General features: G+C 41.8%; 1 protein-coding gene across 2 annotated transcripts in view; it reads right to left on the bottom strand.

The window, feature by feature from the left end:
* Positions 1-272: 272 nt before the first annotated feature.
* Positions 273-25,832, bottom strand: part of Gabrg3 (gamma-aminobutyric acid type A receptor subunit gamma3) — a 608,211-nt gene continuing 582,651 nt past the window's right edge. The window contains exons 7-11 of one of the 2 annotated variants that reach the window (XR_008213007.1): positions 20,923-21,075; positions 14,408-14,604; positions 14,090-14,149; positions 3,131-8,612; positions 273-1,595 (exon numbers count right to left, since the gene is read on the bottom strand). Coding sequence is in view for 1 of the 2 variants with exons in the window: in XM_052712995.1 (XP_052568955.1) it covers positions 8,331-8,612; positions 14,090-14,149; positions 14,408-14,604; positions 20,923-21,075 (692 nt within the window). In the remaining variant the exon portion in view is untranslated. Of the gene's footprint in view, positions 8,613-14,089; positions 14,150-14,407; positions 14,605-20,922; positions 21,076-25,832 lie in introns of both variants that reach the window. The other variant, XM_052712995.1, reaches the window with a different exon arrangement.

The following is a 25,832-nucleotide window of genomic DNA, read 5'->3' as shown; positions in this document are numbered from 1 at the left end:
CTTGTCTTGACTGGATTGAAGTTTCCTGCTTCCCATGGTTGCCTTGAAGGTCTCTGTAAATGAGCTTTGGCAGGAGTGGAGGGAGAAGCGTCCAGCAGAACTAACCCTTTTAACTTTGCTGCAATAACCATCTTGACCTACTCCCCAGGTGTAGAATCTATTAAGGCATCTGACTCCCAAGAGATGCGCATCTGAGAGGGACAGTTGGTCTCTCTCATCCTCAATGCTGGTAGTGCCCAACCAGTTGCCGCTCAAGCTAGAAGGACGTGCAGTTCAGTATTTCTGACAACATGTGCATTTATTTGTATTAGAAGTACAAACGTAGGAATCCAAATACAAATACAGAGGGCAACCCAGCCATGAGGCTCAGCTGGCTTCTGGCTGGGCTTGGCCCCGAGGGCTCGGCGGGGTCGCGACGTGCAAGGCAGGGCGCGGTGCCGCCGGGGTCGCCAAGGCACGTTGGGCACAAGGGCGCCCTCGCTTCACTAGGACACCACGAGATGCAGGGTACAGGGAGACATGTTTTATGGTGGAGAGGAGGGCCCTTGGGGACAGCAGAGCACCCAGGGCTCTTGAAAGTCACTGGTGAGGGGCCATCCTCTGACCCTGACCCTAGCTCTCTGTGGGGCCACCACTTGGGCAGGACAGGTCACCCCCCTCCCAGCCAATCCTTTTTACACTCAACCCTTGCTCAGAACTGATGTTAAAATGCTATGGGATTCTGGAATCAGCCCACCGCAGGCTCCACAGGCTGTAAGGACTCCAAGAAGACAGAGTCGACCCCACATCTTTTTGCCTGGGACACAGCCCAGGACTGTGAAAGTTTTCCTTCACAGAACCGCCCTGCGTACTGTGCGGCTGACTCTTAGACTTTGAAAGTTCAAGCCAGTCCGGATCCTACCTAGGTTTATCTGTGAACGCTTCGTGGCTTCTCAAATAAGCACTGCAACGTCCATGTATTATCTCAATATTGAGAAGTACTTTGACCTCATCAGATAAACCTGGCCACAGTACACAAATAATCAAGGCACCCAAATAACATGGTGGTGCTTACATGTTCTCCACATCAACTTTGGGTCAGGCACCTCATCTTGATTTTTTTTTTAAAGGACGTAATCCCATATTTTGGGAAAATACAATGATTGTCTCTTACTCTATCTGGGCCCCTCTCTCCCTTCCCCCTTCTTCCCCTGTTTCCTGTTAGCCTTAACCCGAGGCTCACTAAGCTAACATGCTATCACTAGGAAGCTGTGCTCCTAAGTGTTTCAACTAAATTTGGGGTGATGGGTAGAGTAACACACATATTAATAAGTTGTTCAGTTTTACCGCTGTACATACAAACACAAAAAACACACGTCACTGCATGTAAACACAAGCTATCCCATCACTTAAAACAAGATACAGATCAGTCCCTGAAAACTGTCACTCTTCTAGAGTCTTCCATGGAAAACACAAACAAGCAAAGCTTTGCTGAGTCCAGGAGCTGCTTCTAAAGAAAACATGTATCTATACACAAACATGTCAGTATGTAAACGTAGCTGGCTAGCACAATTGGCCATTGTGCCTTTTTGGGATGTTTCCATCATTACTCTAAGCTGGAAAAAAAGAGAGAAACAATAGTAAACACTTCACTACTATATATTTAAAGTGACTATAGTTAAAGAAAATGGCAACATGAACTGCTGGGCGGTAACTCCTAGACCCAAATGACATGGATAGAAACAGAGTGGTGGTTTCTTTGGGCAACACAGCTTCCAAAGACGCAGCCACACTAGAAAAAAGATATAGTTCCTAGCCAATTAAAATGTTATCTAGAAGGAAATGACTAAAAATATCAAATGAGGTAAAAATGAAAAGAAGGAAAGTAGTGAGGAAATAAATGCTGGGTGGCATGCCTTCCTCAAGTGTTGGGAAATCCCTGAAGCAGGGTGGATGGACTTCTGAGGAAAGAACAAACAATTTGGACTCTAAAATAACATTAAAATTAAACTTTTAAAAAGCTTGTCATCATTTTTCTTAATATGTGACATAATTTCATTGTAGCTTAGAAAAGACACCAGATCTTTGCCCTGCATCAATAGCTACCGTCTGGAACACGGACAAAAACCATGATGGATGTCACGACACACCCTTCCTTCGTATCTGACGGACAAGTTGAAAGTTCAGTCATCAAGGTTATGTGCACTTTCTGCTTTTAATCATGGGGACCGTTTCTTAAGCTATTGTTTATTCCTTATCCTTCTTCATTTTTATTTATAATTTTCCAGGCCACCCTGAAAGTGCAAGGATACAATGATGTGGCCAGTGAACTGAAGTCATCTGTGCCTGCTAAGGCTAGACAAAGGGTTGGGCAGTAGGGTCTTCCCAATGTGGAGCTGTGTGTGTTGGGGGACTTCACACAAACATAAAATTGATAAAAATCCTCCCTGTTATAAACCTGAAAAATTCTTGATAAAAATCTGTTGCAGTAAATACTAATTATTTCAAAGCCCTCATCACTTGCCCTGACAATCCCAATCCCACAATGGGAAGACTTTTAGGATGTGTCTGGAGACTCTTCCCAGCAGATTCCTGTGAGCCAGGATACCAGCTTGAAGTTAAAGAAAGTGATGTAGGCAGGTGTGGGCTCCCACAACAATTGACAAGAAGGCTTATGATTGACTATCCAACCAGCTATCCTGACTATCCTAACTATCTGAAAGATTGTTTAGTTGATACAGGCACATCCTTGCCAGGAGGATTCGCCTGCCTCTGCCAAGCAGCAGACTTATACATTAAGAACTCAGCCTGTTCTGGGAGAAAATCAGAAGGTGGACCTATGTCACCTTTGTGTCAGCCATGCGTGACCTTTTTAGCTTCCACAGTGATTCTCACAATGTTCATAAAGCTATAGTGAAGGGTCAAAGGTCTTTTTGCCTAAAGTGATTTGGGGGTTCACTATATAAAGTCCTATGCATTAAAAAATGATCAGTGGTAAATGGGAACTTTCTTTTGTGAATGGAAGCTAATAATGATATCATAATTTTGAGCTGTCTGGTATTCTGGGGACTTAAATAGCCATGTTGTAAGCACCTGATCTAAGAAATGCATATTTAAGAAAATGACCATTGGCTTTGTTATGTACACTTACTGAGATGGTACTTCAGTGGGCAGGGCAACCAGGAGACATCTGGATCTAAGTCTGTTATAGGAAATGTAAACATTACAGTCACTCCTCCAAATTTGTAGGGGACTGGTCCCAGGACACCTCAAGATAACAGAACCCTCAGGTACACAATCCTTTGAATAAAGTGGTACATGATATGCATAGACACTATGCACATTCTTCCCTATACATTCAATCACCATGAGGTGGCTTACACTGCTTAAGACAATATAAATTCTACGTCAGCCTCTGTTACTCTGTTATATTTAGGGAAATAATAACAAGAAGAAATGCCTGCCCTTGCTAGGTATAGAGACAAAAGTGTTTGACATTCTTGAAAGCGGTTGAAATCACAGATTCAGAATACATGGGTACAGAAGGCAGACTGCACTTGTTTGCAAAAATACAAAGAAGCATCTTTAAATATTTAGAAAAGAACAAAACAAAGCAGGGACCAGCTCAGTTTGGGAGGTTTGTTGTTGAAAGTCATTTTCTCCCAACCTGTTCAGTTTAAACTATCTAGCAGACAGAGAGCCTTTCTTCCCCACAGTAACCATTCTTGATTCACCCTGTGCAGCCCATTTCCTGGGCCAGGACAACCCTGTACTGTTTACAGATGTGAAAAATGAAGTGGTAAAGTAGTCTTAACTTTGGTCTTAACTGACTAGACCAAACAAACCAGTTTACATTTGCCTCAATTACCATGCATAACATTTTCTAGCTTCCTTTTAACTGTAGCTTCTAGCCAAAGCAACATTCAAACTTTCCTTACTTTGGGTGGAGTGTGTGTGTGTGTGTGTGTGTGTGTGTGTGTAAATATTTACTAGCTCACATAACATAATGTAAAAAAAAAAATCAAAAACCTGGTTAGCTCAATGCATGGGAAACTTTTGAATGACCAATAAGAGTTCAACTCAGATTTTAGCACTGATTTATGTAAGCTGGTTTAAGACTGGGATTTTATTGCAGGAAAAGTAACAGGGAGGTTTCAGAAACGTCTTACTGGGAATATTTGAACCAAAGTATCATTCAACTAAAAGACATGCTGGAAGCAAATAAACAGAAACGTCTTCTCTTTTAACCTTATCAGAATCAGAAAAAGCTTTTACCATGGGGTTGTTATCTTATAAGCTGGAGAAATTTTAAAACGGGGAAGCAGGAACATCCTAACTTCAAGGCTTCGAAACCATAATGTAGTTAAAAAAACAAAGCAAATTCTTGTTCTGGGATTTGTTAGCTGTTCTTGTTAGCTGTTACCTTCTCATCTCAAGTCACAGGTCTTTCCTCCTCTGTGTTATGTTAGAATCCATGTTTGCAACGGAAGGTAATACAATGAGGGATCAGAGATGGGCTTGTCCATGCTGAATGCTTCATCAACATTCAGTTCTTGGGCCATGCTTCCATGGAGAACATGGATTCCTGGTACTGCATACCCTTAGACCCAATGTTCACTATGGGCCACTTGTAGCTATTTGAAGGGAGCTCAGGGAAAACTGTGAATAAGACACTTGCTGTGTTAGCATTCTGCTTCTTTCCTTCTCATTTCCCAACACTTTTCCATATACTTGTGTTCTAAAGCTCCAAGTCAACAATCTACCAGTATAAATGGAACTCAACATTGCAATTTATACTTAGTTATATACTATGTTTATCTCTAGTCATTTTACCTTTTTTAATATAGAAACTCATATGTTTTTGAATTCTAAAAGAAAAGAAAATACTCAAAAACAGTTGCCAAACCACAAACAGATTCAAAATGCTTGGTGCCTCAAGGGCACTGAAGTGATAGAATGGAAATATGGCATCTGGGACCAGCTGCAATTCTTCAAGTTTCAAATAAAAATTTCAGTTTGGTATCTGAGATCAAAATGACCAAGGAGGCAGAGGTGTTGTTTTGTTTTGTTTCCTAGCCCTTTGGATCGAGTGGACCACTGCTTCCTAGCGGGGTTAAGACAAATTGATGTGAAATGGGATTCCTGGTCCCTTGCATCTATCGATTTCAGATGTGGCGTCATTTAGAGCTACAACACACATCTAAACATCTTTCACTGCAGCAGCTTATTACCAGGTCAAATAGTCTGGAACAGTGCCGTTCTGTGGACACTTACCCTCAGGTTCCCACATGGAACATTGAAATGGCTTGTGGTTAAGGACAAGCATTTCCATGTTTGAAGAATCCATAAAAGTTTGCAATTAACTCAGCAAAAGTGAAGATGCCTGGTTGTCATATAAAGAAATGAAATCCTATTTTCATCCATGCATTTAAAAAAACAGTAAAATTTAGTATGACACACAGGTTACTGCAGGAAATGGAAACTTCTGGAAAATGGAAAACTGGGGGCTTGACTTTTATTTTAAGGCATATGTTGGGTAAACTAGGGGCAGTGTTGGCTGGGTCTATAGTAAATTTATTAGCACTGTCTTCCACCCTACATTGGGGACACCCATGGGGAAACTGTCTAGGCTTTGAAGAGACGTTTTGCTTTAATTCAACTGGTGTGTAGAATATCTTTTGAGTTTTTCCCCATCCTCCAGAATGTAGTTTAACAGAGACAGTCACAGTTTTCAGTGTGATCCACAGTGGTCGGAAATCTGGAACCTCTGTTCAAACAGTCTACTCATTTGGAGTGCTTCTAACAGGGAGGGACACAGTAGCACCTTTGAAATGCAGGGTGTTCAGACCACTACCCAAGCATCCCACAGCTCTACATGCAAAACAAAAACAAAAACAAAAACAAAACAAAACAAAAACAGAGTAGGATGGGACAGAGTACAGCAGGCTTGAGCTTGTGTGCCACACACATGTCCCTCTTCATCAAGTAAGAAGAGCTGGGGTCTATGGAGGGGGTGCATTTCTCACTCTCCTCCTGGTGCACCAGACTCTCCTCAAAGTTCATGCTTTAAAGCCCCAGGCTTTGCCCCTGAGCAATGGGCAGACATCTCTCCTGTTTCATGAAACAGAATGGTTTATCCTGGAGATTCAGACTGACCTAGATGATTGAATTTTACGGAGAAACTGGCACTGCATGCTCCTGGAACATGTGCCAGTTTTCAGTGTTTTGATCAGCCTGGCCGAGGTTGGGCAGGAGATGATGACTGGCTACTGGTCTGTGCGTCTTGCACGTAAAAGTCTATTGAGAAGTTTTGAGCACAGAGGCAACTATGGAGTTGTTCTAAGGTAGCAGGGAGTCAGTTCTGCTGTGGTAACTCCTTGTAGGTTTTGATCCTTGGGAAAAGAAAATTACTAGAAAATTTAGTTTCTCCAGAACTTTTGAGATGTAACAGGCTAAAGATTCCGATTGGAAATTCTAAACGTCTAGTGTTTGCAATTGTACCTGTTGCTTTCTCTTTGACTTCAGTGCTGTGGGTGCCTCTAGGGCAGGCCTGCCAAAGGTGGGAGTTTCAGAGATACTAGTGTACTCTATGCCAAACTCCCCCCAACAGAGGGGACATCTAATTTAAGCCACTCTCTTCAGCTTATTCTCCACAAGTATTTATTATTTAAATTTTTAAATTGAATTTTCTAACTAGAGGCCAATGGCTTATGTAGTAACTATCAAACTAGTAGTTTGTTATTTGAAACTCAGGAGAAAACACTGGATATCTCTCACACATAGACAGCCATTATTACCCTTCCAACCTATTTCCACACTCACTTCATATGCAACAATATTAGAAAGAATTAGCAAAAATGTGTAGTTTCAGTTTTTCTGGTCTCTCCCATGGCCATCACCGTTTCCAAAATACATCTAAAAAGCTGGGAGAAGTCAGCACTTTTATATATTCTATTTGTATAATGTTTTACTTTTTCTATGTCATCATACAGCATATATAATAGAAATGGAAAACTGAATGACTTTCAATAAAGTTAATTCAGCTTTGTGAGAGCAAAGCACATAAGGATTCTATAGTGAATGCTGTAATAACTCCAAGATACTGACTGCTGAGGAGTGCCAAGGTCTGCTTGTCCCCAACAGAGGATACTTCAAAAGAGTCACGGACCTCAAGTGTACAAGAGCATCTGGTCATAGCAAAGAACTAATATCAAGAAGCAAATTTGTTTTGTGTTATAAAAATATCAAAAGAGAACTGATTTTTTGTGAGGGAAGAGTTCTTTGGGATTTTGCTATGTGTCCATATTTCAAAGTATAAAATAATTTTTGCTCATCAAAATGTATAATTGAAGATAACCATTACCCATGTTTTTTTTTTTGCATCTAATGTTGGTTTGGCTTGAATGTTAATGTTCATGATTAAATACTTGTCTACATTATTTCACACTCTGGAATACAGTTTCAAAACAAAGGCCTATCCATGTTGCATGTCTTTAGAGGATGAAGACTGTTACTGAACCCCTAACAATGATATAAGCTACACTCTTCATTTGAGACTGAGACTTGGTCCTGTAAAACACAGTTCTTACAGAAATGCTGAATTGAAACCCAACTGGTCCAGGAACCCAGTATACAAATACTGATGTAAGAAAATTACTACTTTGTAAGATTTAGAGACAAATAGCAGTTTTGGTCTCAGCAACAAGTTTTAAAAGTCACATTTTTTTCCCACAGATGGAAACTTGTGGCTGATACATATGAGCACCTCCCAGGCAGGCAGGAAGGGTGCCAGGAAGAGGGGAGCTAGTTACGCACAGCAGTGCTTGAGCAAACGGACCTCACAGAAGGGACCGAAGCTGACTGTGGTTCAAGCTGGATCTCGGACTGAGGTCAGCTCGAGAGCATCTCCACTAAGGAGATGCTGGACACACAGGCACTGGTGCCAAGGAGCACAAAGGGAAGATACATGAGGGCGAGGGCCTAAGAGAACCTCTGGATAGTTGTTTGCATGTTTTACAGGTGTCTTTGCATGGTAACTGGCAGCTTCTAGTATCCAAGGCCATTCATAAATACCAAACTACAGGTTGAAGAGGGGGTTAGCAAGAATATCACTTTAGAATGCAATTGCTGTTTGTGTGTGTGTGTGTGTGTGTGTGTGTGTGTGTGTGTGTGTGTGTGTGAAATATTTATAAGGAATACTTTCCAGGTACTTCCCATGCTGCTGAAAGGTAACATAACAAACTCGAGTAGTGTCCTTCCCTGCTACTTTTTTGGTTGGTCACTACTTGTCTGGGGATGGGGGAAGGGAAAACATAAATCAAGTACTCTTCAGTCATCCTTCAGAGCAGCACTTAAAGATACAGGTATCCAACCCAATAAACCAGGTTGAACAGCAGGAAGGATGTTGGGAAGAAGACCCGGGAGTATGAGTCCAGTTCTGAGACATCGATGTGGATACGGCCTCTCCTCCAAGAGCCCGACTTGCACTCTTCATAGCAGCAGAAGAAGCTCTGGCAGTCTTTGCCATCCAGACACTCATAGACACAGGTGTCCTCGAACTCCTGCCAGTACATGGAATTGTTTAACGTGATCATCACGGGTGGTGGAGGCCTCATATCCAGGAGAGAATAGTTCTGCAGGCACAAGAATAGCACAGAAGTCATGAAATGCAGGTAAGAACAGCCTGAGGAGCATCGAGCTACAGGGACATCTTATGTCTGCTAAGAGATGTAAGAGAAGAGGGATGCAGGCCACGCCCACCCCACACTTACCCAGTCCCGGCCACAACCTGTTCTTTGCACCATGGCAGCTTTTAAAACTTTATGTCCTAGATTTTGCATGAAGGGAGGGCCACACATTTTCAAAATGTGTTAACGATTTCAAGCCTCAATTCTGTTACTTTGTAGCAAATATGTACACACCATAGATTGGTTCCTTCAATTATAAAACACATGGATATTAGAGCATGGGAAGATAAATATGGCACCTATTCTGATTAGCAAACAGTAACAGGTGTTATGTGCTGAAACTGTGAGAGAGCACTGTTACTGCATGTAATCCAGGCAAAGAGAGCCTTAACATATGTGGTGGGAATACTCTCTATTCCCAAGCTGCCCTCCTGCCTTGGAAAAGGCAATATGGGAGGAAAAGGGAGAGCTAAACATTTGCTGTTCTTGCAGAACTGGGAGGAATCATCCAGCTTGAGAAGAGGCTTCCAATGGAACCCCCAGGTTTTCAGACAGCTGTCAAACCCTCAAGAGCTATTAACCACACTCTACACTGAGTTCCATTAGGGAGAGGCGCTTTTAAATCTGACTAAATAGTGGAAGGTAACTGGGAGGATTTACCTGTCTGATTTGCCTGTCTGTTTTTGTTTTTTAAGAAATGCTCTTCTTAAAAATAGACTAGCACTATAATATCAAACATGAGAAGCTCCCTTTTGAGTTACTGAGCAGGTTAAGAGACCACCAAAGCATACAGTCTATTGCTGTTGATTTTGTTACCCACAAGAGCTGGAAGATAAATCTGAAGACACTGCTGAAGACATAGTGTACTTCAGACACAGGACCCAGAGGCTCCTAAGCTGGAACTGACCTGAAAACCTTATCCCTATGGACCAGCTTTTACAATACCAGAAGGTGCCAGTTGAGCTTCCAAAGGGGGAAGTAACCATCAGTTCCACCCAGCTATAATGCCTATGAACCACAAATATGACCAGCATGGCACGATAACCCTAATAATGGTGCAGTGGTGTCACACTTCAGTGAACTTAAGTTCTGCTCAATGAAAGGGAAATCATGTTTGGTACTGGAAACCTGGCCAGTTACCCAGGGCTAGTATAGTCATGGATCTTGGAGGAGGACCTACAACCATCAGTTTACTAAACCAGCATAATTCTTAACAATATTCTAAATATTTGTCCTTGGACCCACAAGTCAGTGTACTTTTAAGTCCTCATCAAGGAAACTTCTGTTTGCAACAGATGAAGCCAATACAGAAAACCACAACCAATCAAAATTCAGAGTCATGGAGCCTAAAACAGATACATCTGTAAAACAACTCCTGCATCGAAGGCTTGGGGATCATTGTAAAGGAGGAGGGCAGAAGGAATGTAAAAGCCAGAGGATCAGGGAGTTTGCTGAGAGATTGTGTCTCCTAGTACCGTCGGACTCTACACCCATAAAGTCTCACCAACATGACTGCCCAAATGTGAGATGAACAAGGCCAACACCAATAGACATGCCAAAGAGAATGGTGGAAAGCTGTGAGGCTGCAACACTACACAAAGAACTACTGGCAAACAAGGGATTCTGAGAGTGGGAGAAATAGTTTTCTTCAGATAAGAGCACACCAGTTGATTATCCAATGCCAATGGTCAGCCCTGAAAACATACATACAAGTAACATGGTACAGACTGAACAGGTTATATTTAGGAATATACATGTGTATACATACACACACACACACACACACACACATATATATATATATATACATACACACACACATATATATATATATACATACACACAAACACATGTGTGTATATATATATTATGCTGGAACAACAATTAATGATAAAAGGGACCATGAATTTGAAAAAGGGAAATGGGTATATGGGGAGAACTTGGAAGAAGGAAGGGGAAGGGAAAATAATGTAATTATATTATAGTCTAAACATTAAAAAGACTAGTCTGGAATGGAACTTATTGTGTATCCCAGACTGACCTTCCTGTCTCACTCTCCTCAGATCACAGGCCTGTACCACCACATCCAGCTCTAGAAGCCCATTTCTGAGCTGGATGGTAGGTGGTGGTTTCTTCCTTTGGCTATGGTTGCCACAGTGCTGAGAATGAGGTCATTCTGAATTATTAGAGTCTGGGTCAGGCCATATAGAATGCACTCAGCCTTGTCAGAGTCCTTAGAAATGTTCCTTACAGAGGCACTGTCACACTTGTCTGTGTTTGGGGAATTTAATTTGGATGGCTAGAGTTGTGACTAGGCAGCATTACAAATGGAACAAAAGGACAGAGTGTTGAATATTCAAAGTTATTCCATGAAGCCCCCTGGATCCTTGCACATGGAAGCATCTGTGTACCTGTATGTTGGGGAGAGTCCAGTTGGAGGCAGGATGCTTTGTACCCAGTTCACTGGGAGCCTTCAGAGCACCGCTGTGGAGCAGCTTCCATAGCTCTGAGGCATAAGCAGAGATGGAAGACTTGCTATGGCCAGCTCTGGTGAGGATGTGTACCATCTAGCCTCATGATTCTGAAGGCCAAGCGCATATCAAAACCACCAGAGTCATCTCTGCCAATTATCCAGTGTATTTGAGGAACATATGCCTTTCTGACAAGCTCCATTTGGGAAAGTCTATCTTTATTAGACAATAACGCTATTAAAAGTTGTCTTACTTTGTGTGCTTTGGCATTTTTCAGACAGGCATTTATCTACTCAGTTCTTCAGCCCTATATATCACGTAGTCACTCAGTAATGGTATGAATGTGGGCTGTGGGCAGAGGAGACACTGGACCTTGAGGGAAGACACTGAACCAGGCTGGGCATCAGAGGTGTTTCCAGGGATAGAGACAAGCCACCAGAGATGGTGACTTTGGGGGATACAAGAAAAGCAGCAGGGAAGGTTCTTGGGGCATGAGAAATCTGTGTTTCTTGTTATGATTTAGGGAAGTGAAGGTCTGGGTTGCTGAGACCCAGAAGAAACCCTGTGCAATAGTCAGGAGCGCGGGATGACTTGACAGCGTGGGAATCTGAAAGGAGTCCCACTCCACAAGACTGAACTAGAACTTAGGATGTGACAAGCCCTCCATGGCTGCATTGTGTGTTGTGTAAGCACTTTTCTCGATGTACCTGCTCATTTTCTCCAACATTTCAAACTATGCCAAAAGAGATTTAACAGATACTTCTCTCAGTGTCATCTTTGGCCCAGCCAGTGTCTGACTCCCTTCTCTTTCACCATGCATAGGACACAGGCCCATGTCCTCCAAGGAACTCTGGTTTCCGAGTCCTGTGAAGGGCATTAATCTTGCATTTAACAAGTTATGGAACTGAGGCATGGGGCAGTAAGCAACTTGTCTCAACCATATACATGTTCCTGGTTCTGTCCTTATTCCTTGGAGACTTCTCATTTGGGTTTTATTATTTCTGGGAATGAAGCAAAATAAGAGTTGAACTGGTGATAATTCTACCCAACAGGTAAATGCTCTCCCCTCCCCTTCACTCCCTGTGACTGTGCGAGCCTTAGTTTGGATGTCAACCTTAGTGTGCCTTCTTAGCGCAGTGGCACCTTGTGTTGGGAGTTGTCCTTAGACCTTCTTTTAGATCATTAACCTTTCCTTTTTGTCCACAGTTTTCTTTTGTGGGGGAGATTTCCCCTGTTATGTGTTAAAGATTTCCCCCTTTTCTCGGCAGAATCATTTCTACACCAAAGACATCAACATTTCCCCTCAACACTCTGGCTTCTGGCTGTGTGTGAAGATGTGCTCATGGGGCCTCAGGCTATTAGCTCTGATTGGCGTCTGTCACCCTGCACCTCACTTCTCTCTGGCTTTCTCTAACACTCATCTGCTGCTGGCTGCTCAGGGCTGATAAGATGCTTGTCCACTACTCTTCTGACAAAACCCCCACGAAGACATATTTGTAAAGGAAAGATTATGTATTTTTACCTTGTAAAAATAGTTGACATGTACAAAATATAAGGCATTGTTAAGATCCAGGAGCCAGTCATGTAGCAGGAATCTTAAAGAGTCTTATTAATGAAATCAAACCTGGAGCCAGGTACTGGGGTCAACGCTGGACGATCAGAGAGACAGGACAGGCCACAGCTACCTCACCTCACCAGTTCCTCAGCTGGTCTGGTTTCCTCAGACTGGAAGCTTCTGTGTCCTCATCCCAATGGCTCTCAGCTGAACTGTGCTGCTCAAAACCTAAAAGCTTAACCAGCCAAATGCTTCTAGTTCCTGGTCTTCATGCCTTATATACCTTTCTGCTATCTGCAATCACTCCCTGAGATTAAAGGCTCACTTCTTGGGATTAAAGGCGTGTGTCACCATGCCTGGCTGTTTCCAATGTGGCCTTGAACTCACAGAGATCCCAGATGGATTTCTGCCTCTGAATGCTAGGATTAAAGGCGTGAGTGCCAACATTTTCTAGTCTAAGTATCTAGTGGCTTTTCTGTTCTCTGACCCCAGATAAGTTTATTAGGGTACACAATATTTTGGGGAACACAATACCACCACACAGCCATGATGTACAGCTGGCATAAAACATTCAGTGTAATTAGTAAGTGGATATAAGTCAAGGAATGAAAGCCATGATTCCATACAAACATGGCACATGACAAAAGTAGTACTGAGATCAGTGATTTAAAATGACATTTCTATGTTTTCATTCCAGTTTCCTTCTTATTAGCATCCATAGGGGTTGATTTTCTACACTCAGTTTCACTCATTGTGAGCACAGAATGAGTTGATATTTAGACATATATTACCTCAGAAGTACTCAAAAGAAAGGGAGGGAGTCATGTTATTTGTGGGGGAAGAGGACGTACGAGCAGGGCGTTCAGGCTAGAAACCACAGGGGGGTGTGGGGGAAATTAAAGAAAAGAAAAAATAGTTCATGGCAGTGAAGTGAAAACTAGAATAAACATCACATCACAAGCTGAAGGCTATTGTCCCCAATAGATTTGATGTGTAAATATAGGCATTTCAGATGTCTATAAAATGTGACATACATAACAATTAACATAAAGACCTGGAAGACCACTACCTAAAATATTAAAAGTTTGGGCTGAAGAGATGGCTCAGCAAACATCATTTAGTTTCTTAGTGTGTGTGAATACATAGAACTTGGATGTTACATTCCAGCTAGAAGCATGCATGCCTCATCAAGGTCTCCATGTAGAAAGGTTAGAGTATTTTCCCTACTGTGCAAGAGTTCTAATTTGGTTGTTTATAGTAATAAAAAAATTTTTAATGGATCAAATGCAGCACTCATTTGAACTCAATGCACATATTTACGAAGAACGTATCTTTCAATGCAAGCTTAGTTTAGTCAGAATTCCCAGAAATATTGGCTTCTGTAAATCTGTACATACAGAGGGTGCTTGTAGGCTTATTCGATCAGGAATCCATCTTGTGGAATCTGGATGTAATAACTGCAGAGAAAAAAAAAAGAAAGCAGAGTTAAAAAGTGGCCACAGAACTCTGCAGTCTTGAAGGTAATCCCACCGCTAGCCCTGTCAACAGTAGGCACTGACACTGGAGAAGTGGGAGGCATCTCCATCCTATTGCCCCATCTATAATTTTATCTCGATTTCTAAGATCCTTAAGGATATAACAGTGTTTCAGCACACATTTACCATACACTGCCCCCTGCCACATCTGAGAAAACCTTGGCGATCCCAGCCACTCACCGATGTCTTCTTCTTCCTGATGGTTGGCTTGCGACAACTAGAGTAGTAGTTGAGGGTGGCGTACTCCATTAGCGCAGCGAAGACAAACAAGAAGCACACGGTCACAAAGAGGTCCATGGCAGTGACGTAGGATACCCGAGGCAGGGACTTCCTGGCAATGGTGCTGAGTGTGGTCATGGTTAGCACTGTGGTGATGCCTGCAGAGGGGACAGTTGTCAGCATCAGAGGACAGTGCGCCAGACCAGAAGACCAAAAGTGATGCAAATTAAGAAACAAGTAGCGTTTGAATTTTGACTCTGAGTGCTGTCCCAGACAGGTGATATGCGGCACTTGCCCCGTGACACTTGGCTGTGGTAGACCAGCCCATGGTCAGCTGCAGTCAGGAGGGGAGCAACCAGCACCACAACGTGCTATGTGAGTTGGAGGGTCAGGAGGTGAGGCATGTTCAGTGCATTTCCCAATTGCATTCAAAACTTCTGAAGGTTATGGGAACATAATGCAATCCTGCATGAAGGAATGAAGTGTGACCCTAATTAGTCTTAATAATAAAAATCCAGAGTCAGATATTGAGGGTGAATGCTGAAAGATCAGAGAAGCAGAGCAGCAGCCACCAGAGACTTCTTACCTCTACAAAATCTCAGACCGAATGGAGGCAAGATCCTGTCTCTACCCACCTTATATTCCTGTCTCCACCTCCCTAGTGCTGGGATTAAAGGAGTGAGCCTCCCATACCTGGGCTCTATGGCTAACTAGTGGTTAACTCTACCCTCTGATCTCCAGGCAGGCTTTATTTGTCAGAACACAACAAAATATCACACAACAAAGGAACACACATAAGATAGATTTCAGTAATTCACTGTTTGGCATTTTACCTTTTAAATGTTTTTAGATAAAGATGCAGCCTCTGACCTTCCTGTATGTCCTGTGCTGTTCTGCACTCTGTGTTTGTCTCCTGTTTCACGCTTTCTGTCTGCTCACTCAGTAAACTCCTGCCCTTCTTTTTTAATTTAAACTTATTAATTAAAATTTTTTCATTTGACATACCAACCACAGATCCCCCTCTCATTCTTCTTCCTGCTCCTCTCCAGGCTGCCCTCCATCCCCCATCCCCTCCTCCAGCAGGATAAGGCTTCCCATGGGGAGTCAGCAAAGCCTGTCCATTCAGTTGAGGTCGAACTCCTGCCCTTCTATACTCAGTCCCAGCATCACTCTTTATGAGATGCTTTACCTGAAAACACCCATGGACAAGTTTTCACATTTTCCACTCTTAATTTCTCTGTTGTAATTGTTGTGTTTTGGTAGTTCATACCACAGTTATTAGTATTTAGAACACATGATTGTTTCATTTGTTCAGTTTGCCTTCTTGTGTCTTATTTTCTTTCCTGCTGCTCTGTAAGTGACCTCAACCATTTGTAAAATTCCTTCTTGTTTTTTTTTTTTTCAGATTTTTAAGGCCCTTGTTGGCACCTGCAGTTCCTATGATGTCTTTGAGTGCACATCGCTCTGTATAGCATCTCAAGGGGTCCTCCAACTAGTGTGGACACAGGATTTATCCCCATTTCAGCAAAACGTAAACAAATTATTGTTCTTTATTTTTCTATGGTTATAATAGAGTTGTCCTAAATGTTTTCTTTAAATAGTTAAGGCTTATGTCAGGCTACATTATATTCTCAATGGTTGTAGAATTCAGGTTGAGAGTCTGTTTCCTTTGGGCCTCTATGGCTTCAACCATGGTCCACTGTCATTCAGCCTGTGATGCCCTGTAGGAAGGATTATGTCTTTTTCCTCTATTACTTTCAAGGATTTTTCCATTTTTTGAGTTTGGTTATAATCCGTTTTGTCATGAAATTCTTTGACTTTACCTTGTTGGGAATTTACTTAGCATCATAAATATGCATTTATCTGCTTTCTGAAAAGTTGAAGAAATATTTAGCCACTATTTCTTTGAATAAATTTTCAGCATTATCGGCTTCTTCTGGGACATCTATGACAGAAATATTAGACTTTATTCCTTGGTATTTCACAAGCCCTAGGGTCAATGTGTTTCATATTTCTTCCCTCTATTTTCTCTCCCTGTGGCACAAATTTTTCTTGATTTACACTAAAGTCCACAGATCTTCTCCCCTGGCATGCTCCATTTGGTGAGTGATTTCTTTTAGTAGAGTGTTTCCTGTTCTAAAAGTGTATTTGGTTCTCCACTGCACTGATGCAGTCTTGCGGAGCTGTACTCCTGTTTTTATTTACCTCAAGTGTGCTCATCAAGGAGTGTTTGTGCTGCTGTTTCAGAAGCCTGTTCAGATAATGTTAACATCTCTGCCACCTCCAAATACGCATGATTTATGGTACGATCTGCGACTTTTGACTGTATTTTGGGTATTTGGGAAATTAGCTTCTGTGATTAAAAATATTCTACAATAATTAAAAGTTGTCATAATTATAACATATTTTGTCAGAAACCATTAATACAAAGGCTCTTCATACAGTCAAAACTTCTCCTAGCCCCATAAAATTTAACCAAAGATAAATGGGTAGGAATTTATACTGAAGAAAACACCATTATTACATATAACCAGTAAATTTTCATGGTGGTGTATCTTGTCCAATAATATGAAGTACATATTTGTTCAAGTATATTTTGTGTCCCAAAATTCCTGTTTTCTTCATTAAAACTTTTTGTTTTTTGAGAATTTTTATGTAATCAAATATTAAATTCATAAGTTTTCTTCTAGAAATTGCACACTTTTGACTTTAAGCTCTAAGTGTATTCCACATAAAACTAATTTTTGTGTATGTAGAGTCTGTGCCAGATTTACTAGCTTCAGGGTTTTCTACCATCGAGTAGAGACATAACTCATGAGTTCATTTTCTTGTCACTGTGAATAAATATCTGGCTCACACAACTTAAGGGTATAGGGAGTATTAATATGTCATGGCAGAAGTGGTATGGCAGCCAGGGCTAGGCTCGTAGAGGTGGGAACTTGTTACATGGTCCATTCACACCTTAGCAGATGAGGAAGCAGGGAGCTCCGCAAAACTAGGCTAAGCCTGGCTTACCCCTCCAACACCTGCCCTAGCTAAGACTCATGCCCAAAAGTCTTTGAACTTCCCCAATAGCACTACCCTCTGGACATTAGACCCAGTGGGGATCTTTCACAATGGAATCACAACAGGAAGCATGTTGTAGAGTTCCTCATGTGGACACTGAACATGAAACAGAGAATGAGGCTGGAACTGGAGTTGGGTGTAGCCTTCAGAGGCCCATTTCTGGCAACCTACTTCTAGCAGTCAAGACCTCTCCTACTAAAGGTTCCGTGACAGTAGCACCAAAGAGAGAACACTTAAATCATGATTCACAGGCAGCATTTCAGATTCGAACCACGGCACATGGAGAGCATTGTTATCTATATAATATATATTATGTATGTATGTATGTATGTATGTGCACTATATTTTTGCTGGGTTTTATGTTTTTATTTGATTACTTGTGATAGTTCAAATAAGAATGGGCCCAATAGCTCATATGTTTGAATACTTGGCTCCCAGTTGGTGGAATTTTTGGGGAAGGATTAGGAAGGATGGCCTTGCTGGAAGAGGTGTGTTACTACAGGCAGTCTTTGAGGTTTCAAAAGTCCATGCTATTCCCAGTTAGCTCTCTCTGCCTCATGCTTATGAATCAGGATGTAAGCTCTCATCTCCTCAAATTGCCTAGACTTCTCCTGAACTCATCTGTAGCCCAGACTAGCCTTGAACTTATGATTCTCCTGCCACTGTGAGAATTATAGGTCTATGCTTTCAGGCTTGGCAGAGGAACCAATTTTTTCATATTAATTATGTGATATAATTAATTTACATTATTTATTTAACAAACCTACAAACACATTATTTATAAATATTCTATTACTAGTACAAATTTTGTAATGTTTGTGGTCTTAAATTATGGTAAGGTATGTGGATGCCTTAGAAATATTTATAAGTAAATGTTAGTTGCTTATCATAAACATAAATGTCTCTTGGAGCTTCAAAATAATATAGAACTAATGTGGGCAAGTCTTAGTGATTAAAAGTTAGAATCATTTTTAAAAATGTGTATTTAGTGATGAATTTAGGCCATAGCAAATTAAACATTTACTTCAAAAACTATTAAGAATTGATGTAACATGTTTTCTATACATGCCATAGATAAATAGATATACACAGGGGAAGCATATATTCTAGAGAATTAAAAAGCCAAATAGAGTAAGACATCAGATTCCTCATCTAGCAGGATTTTTGTTTTTTTCGTTTTTAAAAAAATTTCTTTTTATTTATTCTTTGTGTCCTTCACATCATGCATCTTGATCCCATTCATCTCCTTATCTCCCTGTCCCTTTGTATCCACCTTCTGCCCTTGCAACCTCCCCCACAAAATAAAATAAAATAAAATTTAAGTGAGGAGAGAAAAAAAAAAATCTCCCCATGGAACCTGTAGTCACACAGTGTACCATTTAGTCCACACATCTTTACTTTCAAGTGTTCATTGCAAAGAGTCATTGGTCTGGTTTGAGGCCCCAGGTTTCTGCTACACTATCTTTGCTGGGCCCTCACTGGGACTCCTCTTGGTTATTCTGTTGTTTCCCTGTATTGTGGAAATCCTGAAGCTTTGGATCCATAGGACCAGCCCCTTCACGTGTTCTAGCAGATCATAGATGGGGTGGGCCAACTCATAACCCTGGCTCTGGGCCTGGGTAGTTGGCAGGGTTGTTCAGCCCACCAGCTCTACCCCATCCCTACCACTAGGTGAGCTTTCCAGCGTTGCCAGGGCTAGTTCACTCTATGAGCAAGGAGCAAGGGTTGGGATCACATCTCCTGTTTTCATGCCCCCAGGGCCTGCTCACCCACATCTACCCCACAACCATCAGGGACAGCTCTACTGTGTTGCCTAGAAGAGGTGCAGGAGTTACTCTCCCAAGAGCTGAAGATGGTGAGGGGCAGGAACAGCTCTCCCACTCTTAGGACCTCAGGAACAGCTCTCTCCCGACTGCCAAAAATGGTTACAGTGGTGGTGGGGGACATGTTTCCCTCACTCAAGCCACCATATGGCAGATGAGGGGTGGGGCCAGAGCTCCCATGCTCATGTTCTCAGAGCTGAACTCACCTCCACCAAGTGAATAGGGTCAGCTCTACTGTGATGCCCAGGCAAGGTACAGGGGCAGCCTTCCTGAGTGCTGCAGCTGGTAAGAGGGGTGGTCAGCTCCTTCATCTGCAGCAGGTGGTGAGGGGAAAGGGTCAAGGGGGGATATCTCCCCCTTGCCCATGCTGCCACATGACAGACAAGTAATGGGGCTAGCTTTCCCACACACCCTTGGAGCTGGCTCACCCATGCCCCCTCCCCCAACACTGAGCTGCCAAGGTGCAGTGCAGGGCCTAGCAGGATCTTCAAATTAGTCAATTTCATGCTTTCAATCAGATATGGGACCATGTCAGAACTTGTCATGTAGTAGAGTTTCAAAAAAAATAATAATTTAATGTTTTCAGAAGATGTAAATACTTTATTCTGTTATTTTAAGCTGTGACATTTTGCAAATATGAATGGTAGATGCTTATGATAGGTTTAGATATACTCTTATCTAGAGAGCTTGGTCATGTGTGAAACTATTGCTCTTGGGCTTTGAATTTCCAAAACCTTCAAAGACAAATTAGGAAGTAGAGTGTCTCTGAGGCCTGAAGCAGGCTTCACAGTTTATGCTGGCACTGGGAAAGCAAACCTGAAAGTCTGCTTTCGAGACAGGACGGAGGGACGGTTTGGAGCACGGGCACTAAGACTCCAAATTGTGTCCTGTGCCCAAAATAAACCACCATCCACTGAACAAATAGGTGTTTCTGTGTGACAGCTGAGGGCAATACATCCTCGGTGGACACTGAGGATGCCTTCTACTATACAGCACCATGACCGTTGCAACCAAGAATTCTGACGAGTAGGCGATCCGCAAATATTAGTGCACTTACATGACAGGCCTTTATTCCCCATGCCATAAGCCTAAAACAGAGTGGGGCTGGCAGGTTCTGTTCCATCCACCATGGCCCCTGTCTCTTTAGCTAATACACTACATCTTGTTTCTTACATGGAGCCCATTCTAAGAGACAACGGAAACAAGAAACTTCTCTAATAGTGAAGCAGTAATGAGGATTTGAACAATTACATTCAAACAAGTGAATTTCATAAAAATTAAATATTTGAAGCCTCCTTGGCAGAAAACTGCCTATTCTTCTGATGCACACTTTGGTTGAATAAAATGTATTGAGAGAGACAGAGAGAAAGGAAGAGAGAGAGAGAGAGAGAGAGAGAGAGAGAGAGAGAGAGAGAGAGAGAGCGCAAGAGAGTGAGAGTGCACTAACTTGGATACTGAGAAAAATTCTAAACCTGGTTCACATAGCTCTTAAATTAACTCTATTTGAATTCTCTTTAATTGAAGGCATTTTGTGAACGTTTCTGTATTAAAACTGCACAAAATGGCTGATGATATTTTGCAACTTACCTAATGTTGTTCTTGCTGGTGTCGCATCTTTTTTGATCCAAAATGACACCCAGGACAGAACCACAGTCAGTATGCAGGGGATATATGTCTGGATAGTGAAGTATCCCATTCTTCTACTCAGTTCAAAGTAGATAGTCATGACAACATAATCACCTGTAATAAAATAGTCCCTGAATCAAGATGATGTTCATGGGTTAAAACAGTGTGGGAACTGATTTATAATTTAATTTTCAAACTAAATTGCTTGAATGAAAATTACAAGTACTACAACACCAATTGGAAAAAGCATCAAATGCTGGTACTGTTGAACTGTATCCTGCCTGTGACCTTGTAAACATTTTAGTGTGTGGGTGTAAAGGGCACACTAACATATGTGCTGGGATGTTCTGTATGACAAATGTGTTGCTCTAATTGGTTAGTAAATAAAACACTGATTGGCCAGTAGTCAGGCAGGAGGAAGTATAGGCGGGACAAGGAGGAGAAGAATTCTGGGAAGTGGAAGGCTGAGACAGACACTGCCAGCCGCCTCCATGACAAACAGCATGTGAAGATGCAGGTAAGCCACGAGCCACGTGACAAGGTATAGATTTATAGAAATGGATTAATTTAAGATATAAGAACAGTTAGCAAGAAGCCTGGTACAGCCATACAGTTTGTAAGCAATATAAATGTCTGTGTTTACTTGGTTGGGTCTGAGTGGCTGTGCGACTGGCGGGTAAGAGAGATTTGTCCTGACTGTGGGCTAGGCAGGAAAACTCTAGCTACACATATGTTTATAGGTAAGGGGACAGGCATGCACATCTACTCAATGACAGGAAATTTGATAAGGGATGGTTGCTAGAGACCATCTGTATGCTGCATAATTACGTCAAGAGTTGCAAGAAACTTCAGCCCCCAAACAGATCTAGGCCATTCTAAGGCTTTGTGTCTTTAATAACAGCAGACGTTAAGCTTCTCCTTTTTCATTTGTAATCATTTTATTATTTTTAGAGAGTGGTGCATGGTCAAATGTTGTGCCATTGCAAGGAGAAGACACATGTATCTCTATATGAAGTGTGCATCCCATGTCTTCATCATCCTGTCTTCATAGTCACTTAAAACAAAGAGAAAGCATTGCATATCTTAAAGGAGAAGCATGCGCTAACTTTACTAAAATCTGGTTTTACTACATGCCTGAAGCCGTGTTTAATCTTAAAGTAATAGTAATTAGAATAAATAAAACATGAGAACATTTAAGTATATCAACCATGTAAAAAGTTAATTAGCTAATATGGTTATATTAAGATTAAGTTCTAAGGATGAATTGTCTGCTACTCACATCACCAGGGAGGCTACCTGGAAAACAGGACCCCAAGAAAGACACAGGGATCGCCCAATGACAGAGAAATGGAATGAGATCTACATGAACAGCCTGGACATGAGTGGGGGTAATGAAAGGCGAGGGTCGAGGGAAAGAGAGCTTGGGGGAGCGGGAGATCCCAGCTGGATCAACAACAGAGAGGGAGAACAAGGAATAGGAGACCATGGTAAATGAAGACCACATGAGAACAGGAAGAAGCAAAGTGCTAGAGAGGCCCACAGAAATCCACAAAGATACCCACACAACAGACTGCTGGCAGTGGTCGAGAGACAGCCCGAACTGACCTACTCTGGTGATGGGATGGCCAAACACCCTAATTGTTGTGCTAGAAACCTCATCCAACTACTGAGGGATCTGGATGCAGAGATCCATGACTAGGCCCTGGGTGGATCTCTGGGAGTCCAATTAACGAGAATGAGGAGGGTTTATATGAGCGAGAATTGTTGAGACCAAGGTTGGATAAAGCACAGGGACAAATAGCCAAATGAATGGAAACACATGAACTATGAACCAATGGCTGAGGGGTCCCCACTGGATCAGGCCCTCCGAATGGGTGAGACAGTTGATTGGCTTGATCTGTTTGGGAGGCATCCAGGCAGTGGGACCAGATCTTGTGCTCATTGCATGAGTTGGCTGTTTGAAACCTGGGGCCTATGCAGGATTGTTTGGCTCGGCCTGGGAGGAGGGGACTAGACCTACCTGGACTGAGTCTACCAGGTTGACCTCAGTCTGTGGGGAAGGCTTTGCCCTGGAGGAGATGGGAATGGGGGGGGGGGGGGGGCGTTGGGGGGAAGGTGAGGGGGACGGGAGGGGGGAGAACAAGGGAATCCGATATGTAGAACTGAATTGTATTGCAAAATAAATTAAAATAAATTTAAAAAAAAAAAAAAGATTAAGTTCTAGAAAATCTTTAGAGTAATTATTTGGATTACTAAGTAGCTATTATATACTTACCTTTTAAAATAAATTTTAATGTTTAAATATTAGTGAGATCTTTTCCTTTCAGGTACAACCATTTTACGTACACATTTAAATTGCAGACCTTTATGTTTATAACTGTTTCTACCAGACGTAGCAGTCCTGTGTTGGTTCCTAACTGAATGAAAGGCCAAGAGCATGGAATGATGCTACATAAAAACAGCATGAAATTCTGGCTTCAGATTCAAAGTCTGAAGAAGCAGGGACTTGTACTCTTATTTTAAAAGCAAGAAATAGGCATCAATACACACACTGAACATCACCATATTGGTGGTTTCAAAAGGGAAATAAGATTACAGGGGAGGCCACCATCCTAGAATCTTAACGACTGAGGATCTCCATCCGGAAAGATGCAGAGGATGAGATGCTCACAGGAAGATGCAGAAGGTACCAGAGGCTGGAGGTCAACAAGACACTGGTATTTGAAGACAATTTGTGGAGGCTTAATGAAGAATAGCAAGAGAGAGAAGCTCCCAACGGCAACAGACCTGCTGAGGTTGGTCAATAAGACCCTTTTCCTCCAAGTTTCCACTTGGTTCTAGATGGGAGAATCTGAGGAAGCTCCCAGCATGCACTGTTTGTCAGAAGTGTAACCCTCATAAAATCTTACCAGTCCTCTTCACACTGTCAAGTTTACTAAAACCAAATAAATTCAGACAGACTTTGATGGCTATTAAAGCATAGGAAGATTTGATGACTAAATGCAGCGTGATATCTGTCCTTGCTAAAAGGGAGACTGTGGAGAAAAATGAGGAAACCTGGTCATTATGGTGTTTACTTAATGACCCTGAATCAACATTAGCTTATCTGGTTTTCAAATGTGCTACAGTTATTTAGAGAAGTGAGGAAACTTGAGTCTGAGGTGCTATCTGCATAATATTCCTGTAAATCCCAAAACATCTACTGTAAAATACCCAGCATTTAAAACTATAGCCTACAACACAGAGAGATACAACCTATTTATTAAAGATTGTTCAAAATTCCAAGATTTTACAAACATTTTCAGTTTGGCTGAGACCAGGCCTTTCATGATTCATCTGTCTGAATTAAGCATCTGCTGAAATAATGAATGATGAAGTGGGTCAGGGGATGATGTAATCTAGTCTTAGCCAGTTGGAGCAACCTATTCACTTGTCTATAGTGATTGCACATTAACAACTTCTACTGAACCCATAGAAGATATAAGTTTCAGGACAAACTAATCTAAATTATGAAGATAGAAACTGGTGTCAAAAAGCTGCCTCTAAGCACTGCTTACTGGGAAAAATACAACCAAACATGATAGTATCCATAAGTATATGCAGCATAAATTTGCATCTAACTTGCCAAATGCTAGTTGTGAGGTGTCATGAAAGTTGAAGCTCCTTTGTGGTTACAGTTTTTTTTCTCCTTCTTCCCGTAGTTTTTTTCCTCTCAAGAGACCTACCAGATTTTCCAAAGAAAGACTATGAAAAATTTGAAAAGAGCCACCCCATGGAGTACTGTGAAAGAGTAAGAAAATCTATGCCTGCACCTCTACATCATCCATGAAACATGTTTCAATGTATAGGAGCAAGGACAGCAAAACTCATTTACTGAGCCAGAGGTGGAAACCTACCACAAGTATAGGCTATGGGTAGGGCATCTGGAGAAGATGGAAAACTCTATGATTGGGGAGAAGTGAGAATACCTGGCAAGCCAAGCATTACATCTCAAAGAGGAATAGGAATGATTTCAAGGACCAGAACCACAGCCACAATTCCTTGTAGCTGAAGTTTTCCTGTGTCCTACCTGGTCTGCATCTGCTCAGACCCAAGTAAACACATAGAGGCTTATATTAATTAAAACTGCTCAGCCATTAGTTCAGGATCACTACTGACTAGCTCTTACACTCAAACTCAGCCCATTTCAGTTAATCTATACGTCGTCACATGTTCAGTGGCTTTACCTGTGTGCCATTACATGATACTCCCTGGATGGCAGGCTGGTGTCTCCTGACTCAGCCTTCCTCTTCCCAGCATTCTCCCTGTTTGCTTATCCTGCCTATACTTCCTGCTGGGCTACTGACCAATCGGCATTTTATTAAACCAGTGGACAAAAGCATTATTCCACAGCAAATCCTCCCTAAGACTAGGTCTTTGTTATAGCAAAAGATGATATCTCATTTCTTCCATGCTCCAACACCCAGCATAACAAACACTATCAGGACCCAGGAGTGAGATCAAGGTAGAAACAATGTAAATGATGCTGTCTAAGAATAGCAGAAAGGAAGATCCAGAGGTAAATGGGAAGCAGGGCACAAAGATGTCCTAGCAGTTTTAAAAGTTTTTATTTTATTTGTGCATGTGTGTATGGCTAAAGGCAGTTGTAAGCTATGTGACATGCATGTTGGGAACTGAAGTCAGGTCCTCTGTAAGAGCTGTATGCAGTCTCGAAGGTAAGTCATCTATGCAGCCTCTGGCCCAATCTTTAACTGAATGTGCTAAAAAGCTCTCACACTGAAGGCCGTTCATTTCCAAGCATATAATATGCTTTTCTCAGTATCTGCTTTAGTATAAAACATTCCTGGCTTACAGATTAAATTATAGTACAT

The sequence above is a fragment of the Peromyscus californicus genome, unplaced genomic scaffold (assembly GCF_007827085.1).
Source record: "Peromyscus californicus insignis strain IS unplaced genomic scaffold, ASM782708v3 Scaffold_4__1_contigs__length_199733344, whole genome shotgun sequence".
NCBI classification, from domain to species: Eukaryota; Metazoa; Chordata; class Mammalia; order Rodentia; family Cricetidae; genus Peromyscus; species Peromyscus californicus.
Note: the sequence above shows the minus strand (reverse complement) of the source record. Positions and strands in the feature narration are given on the sequence as shown.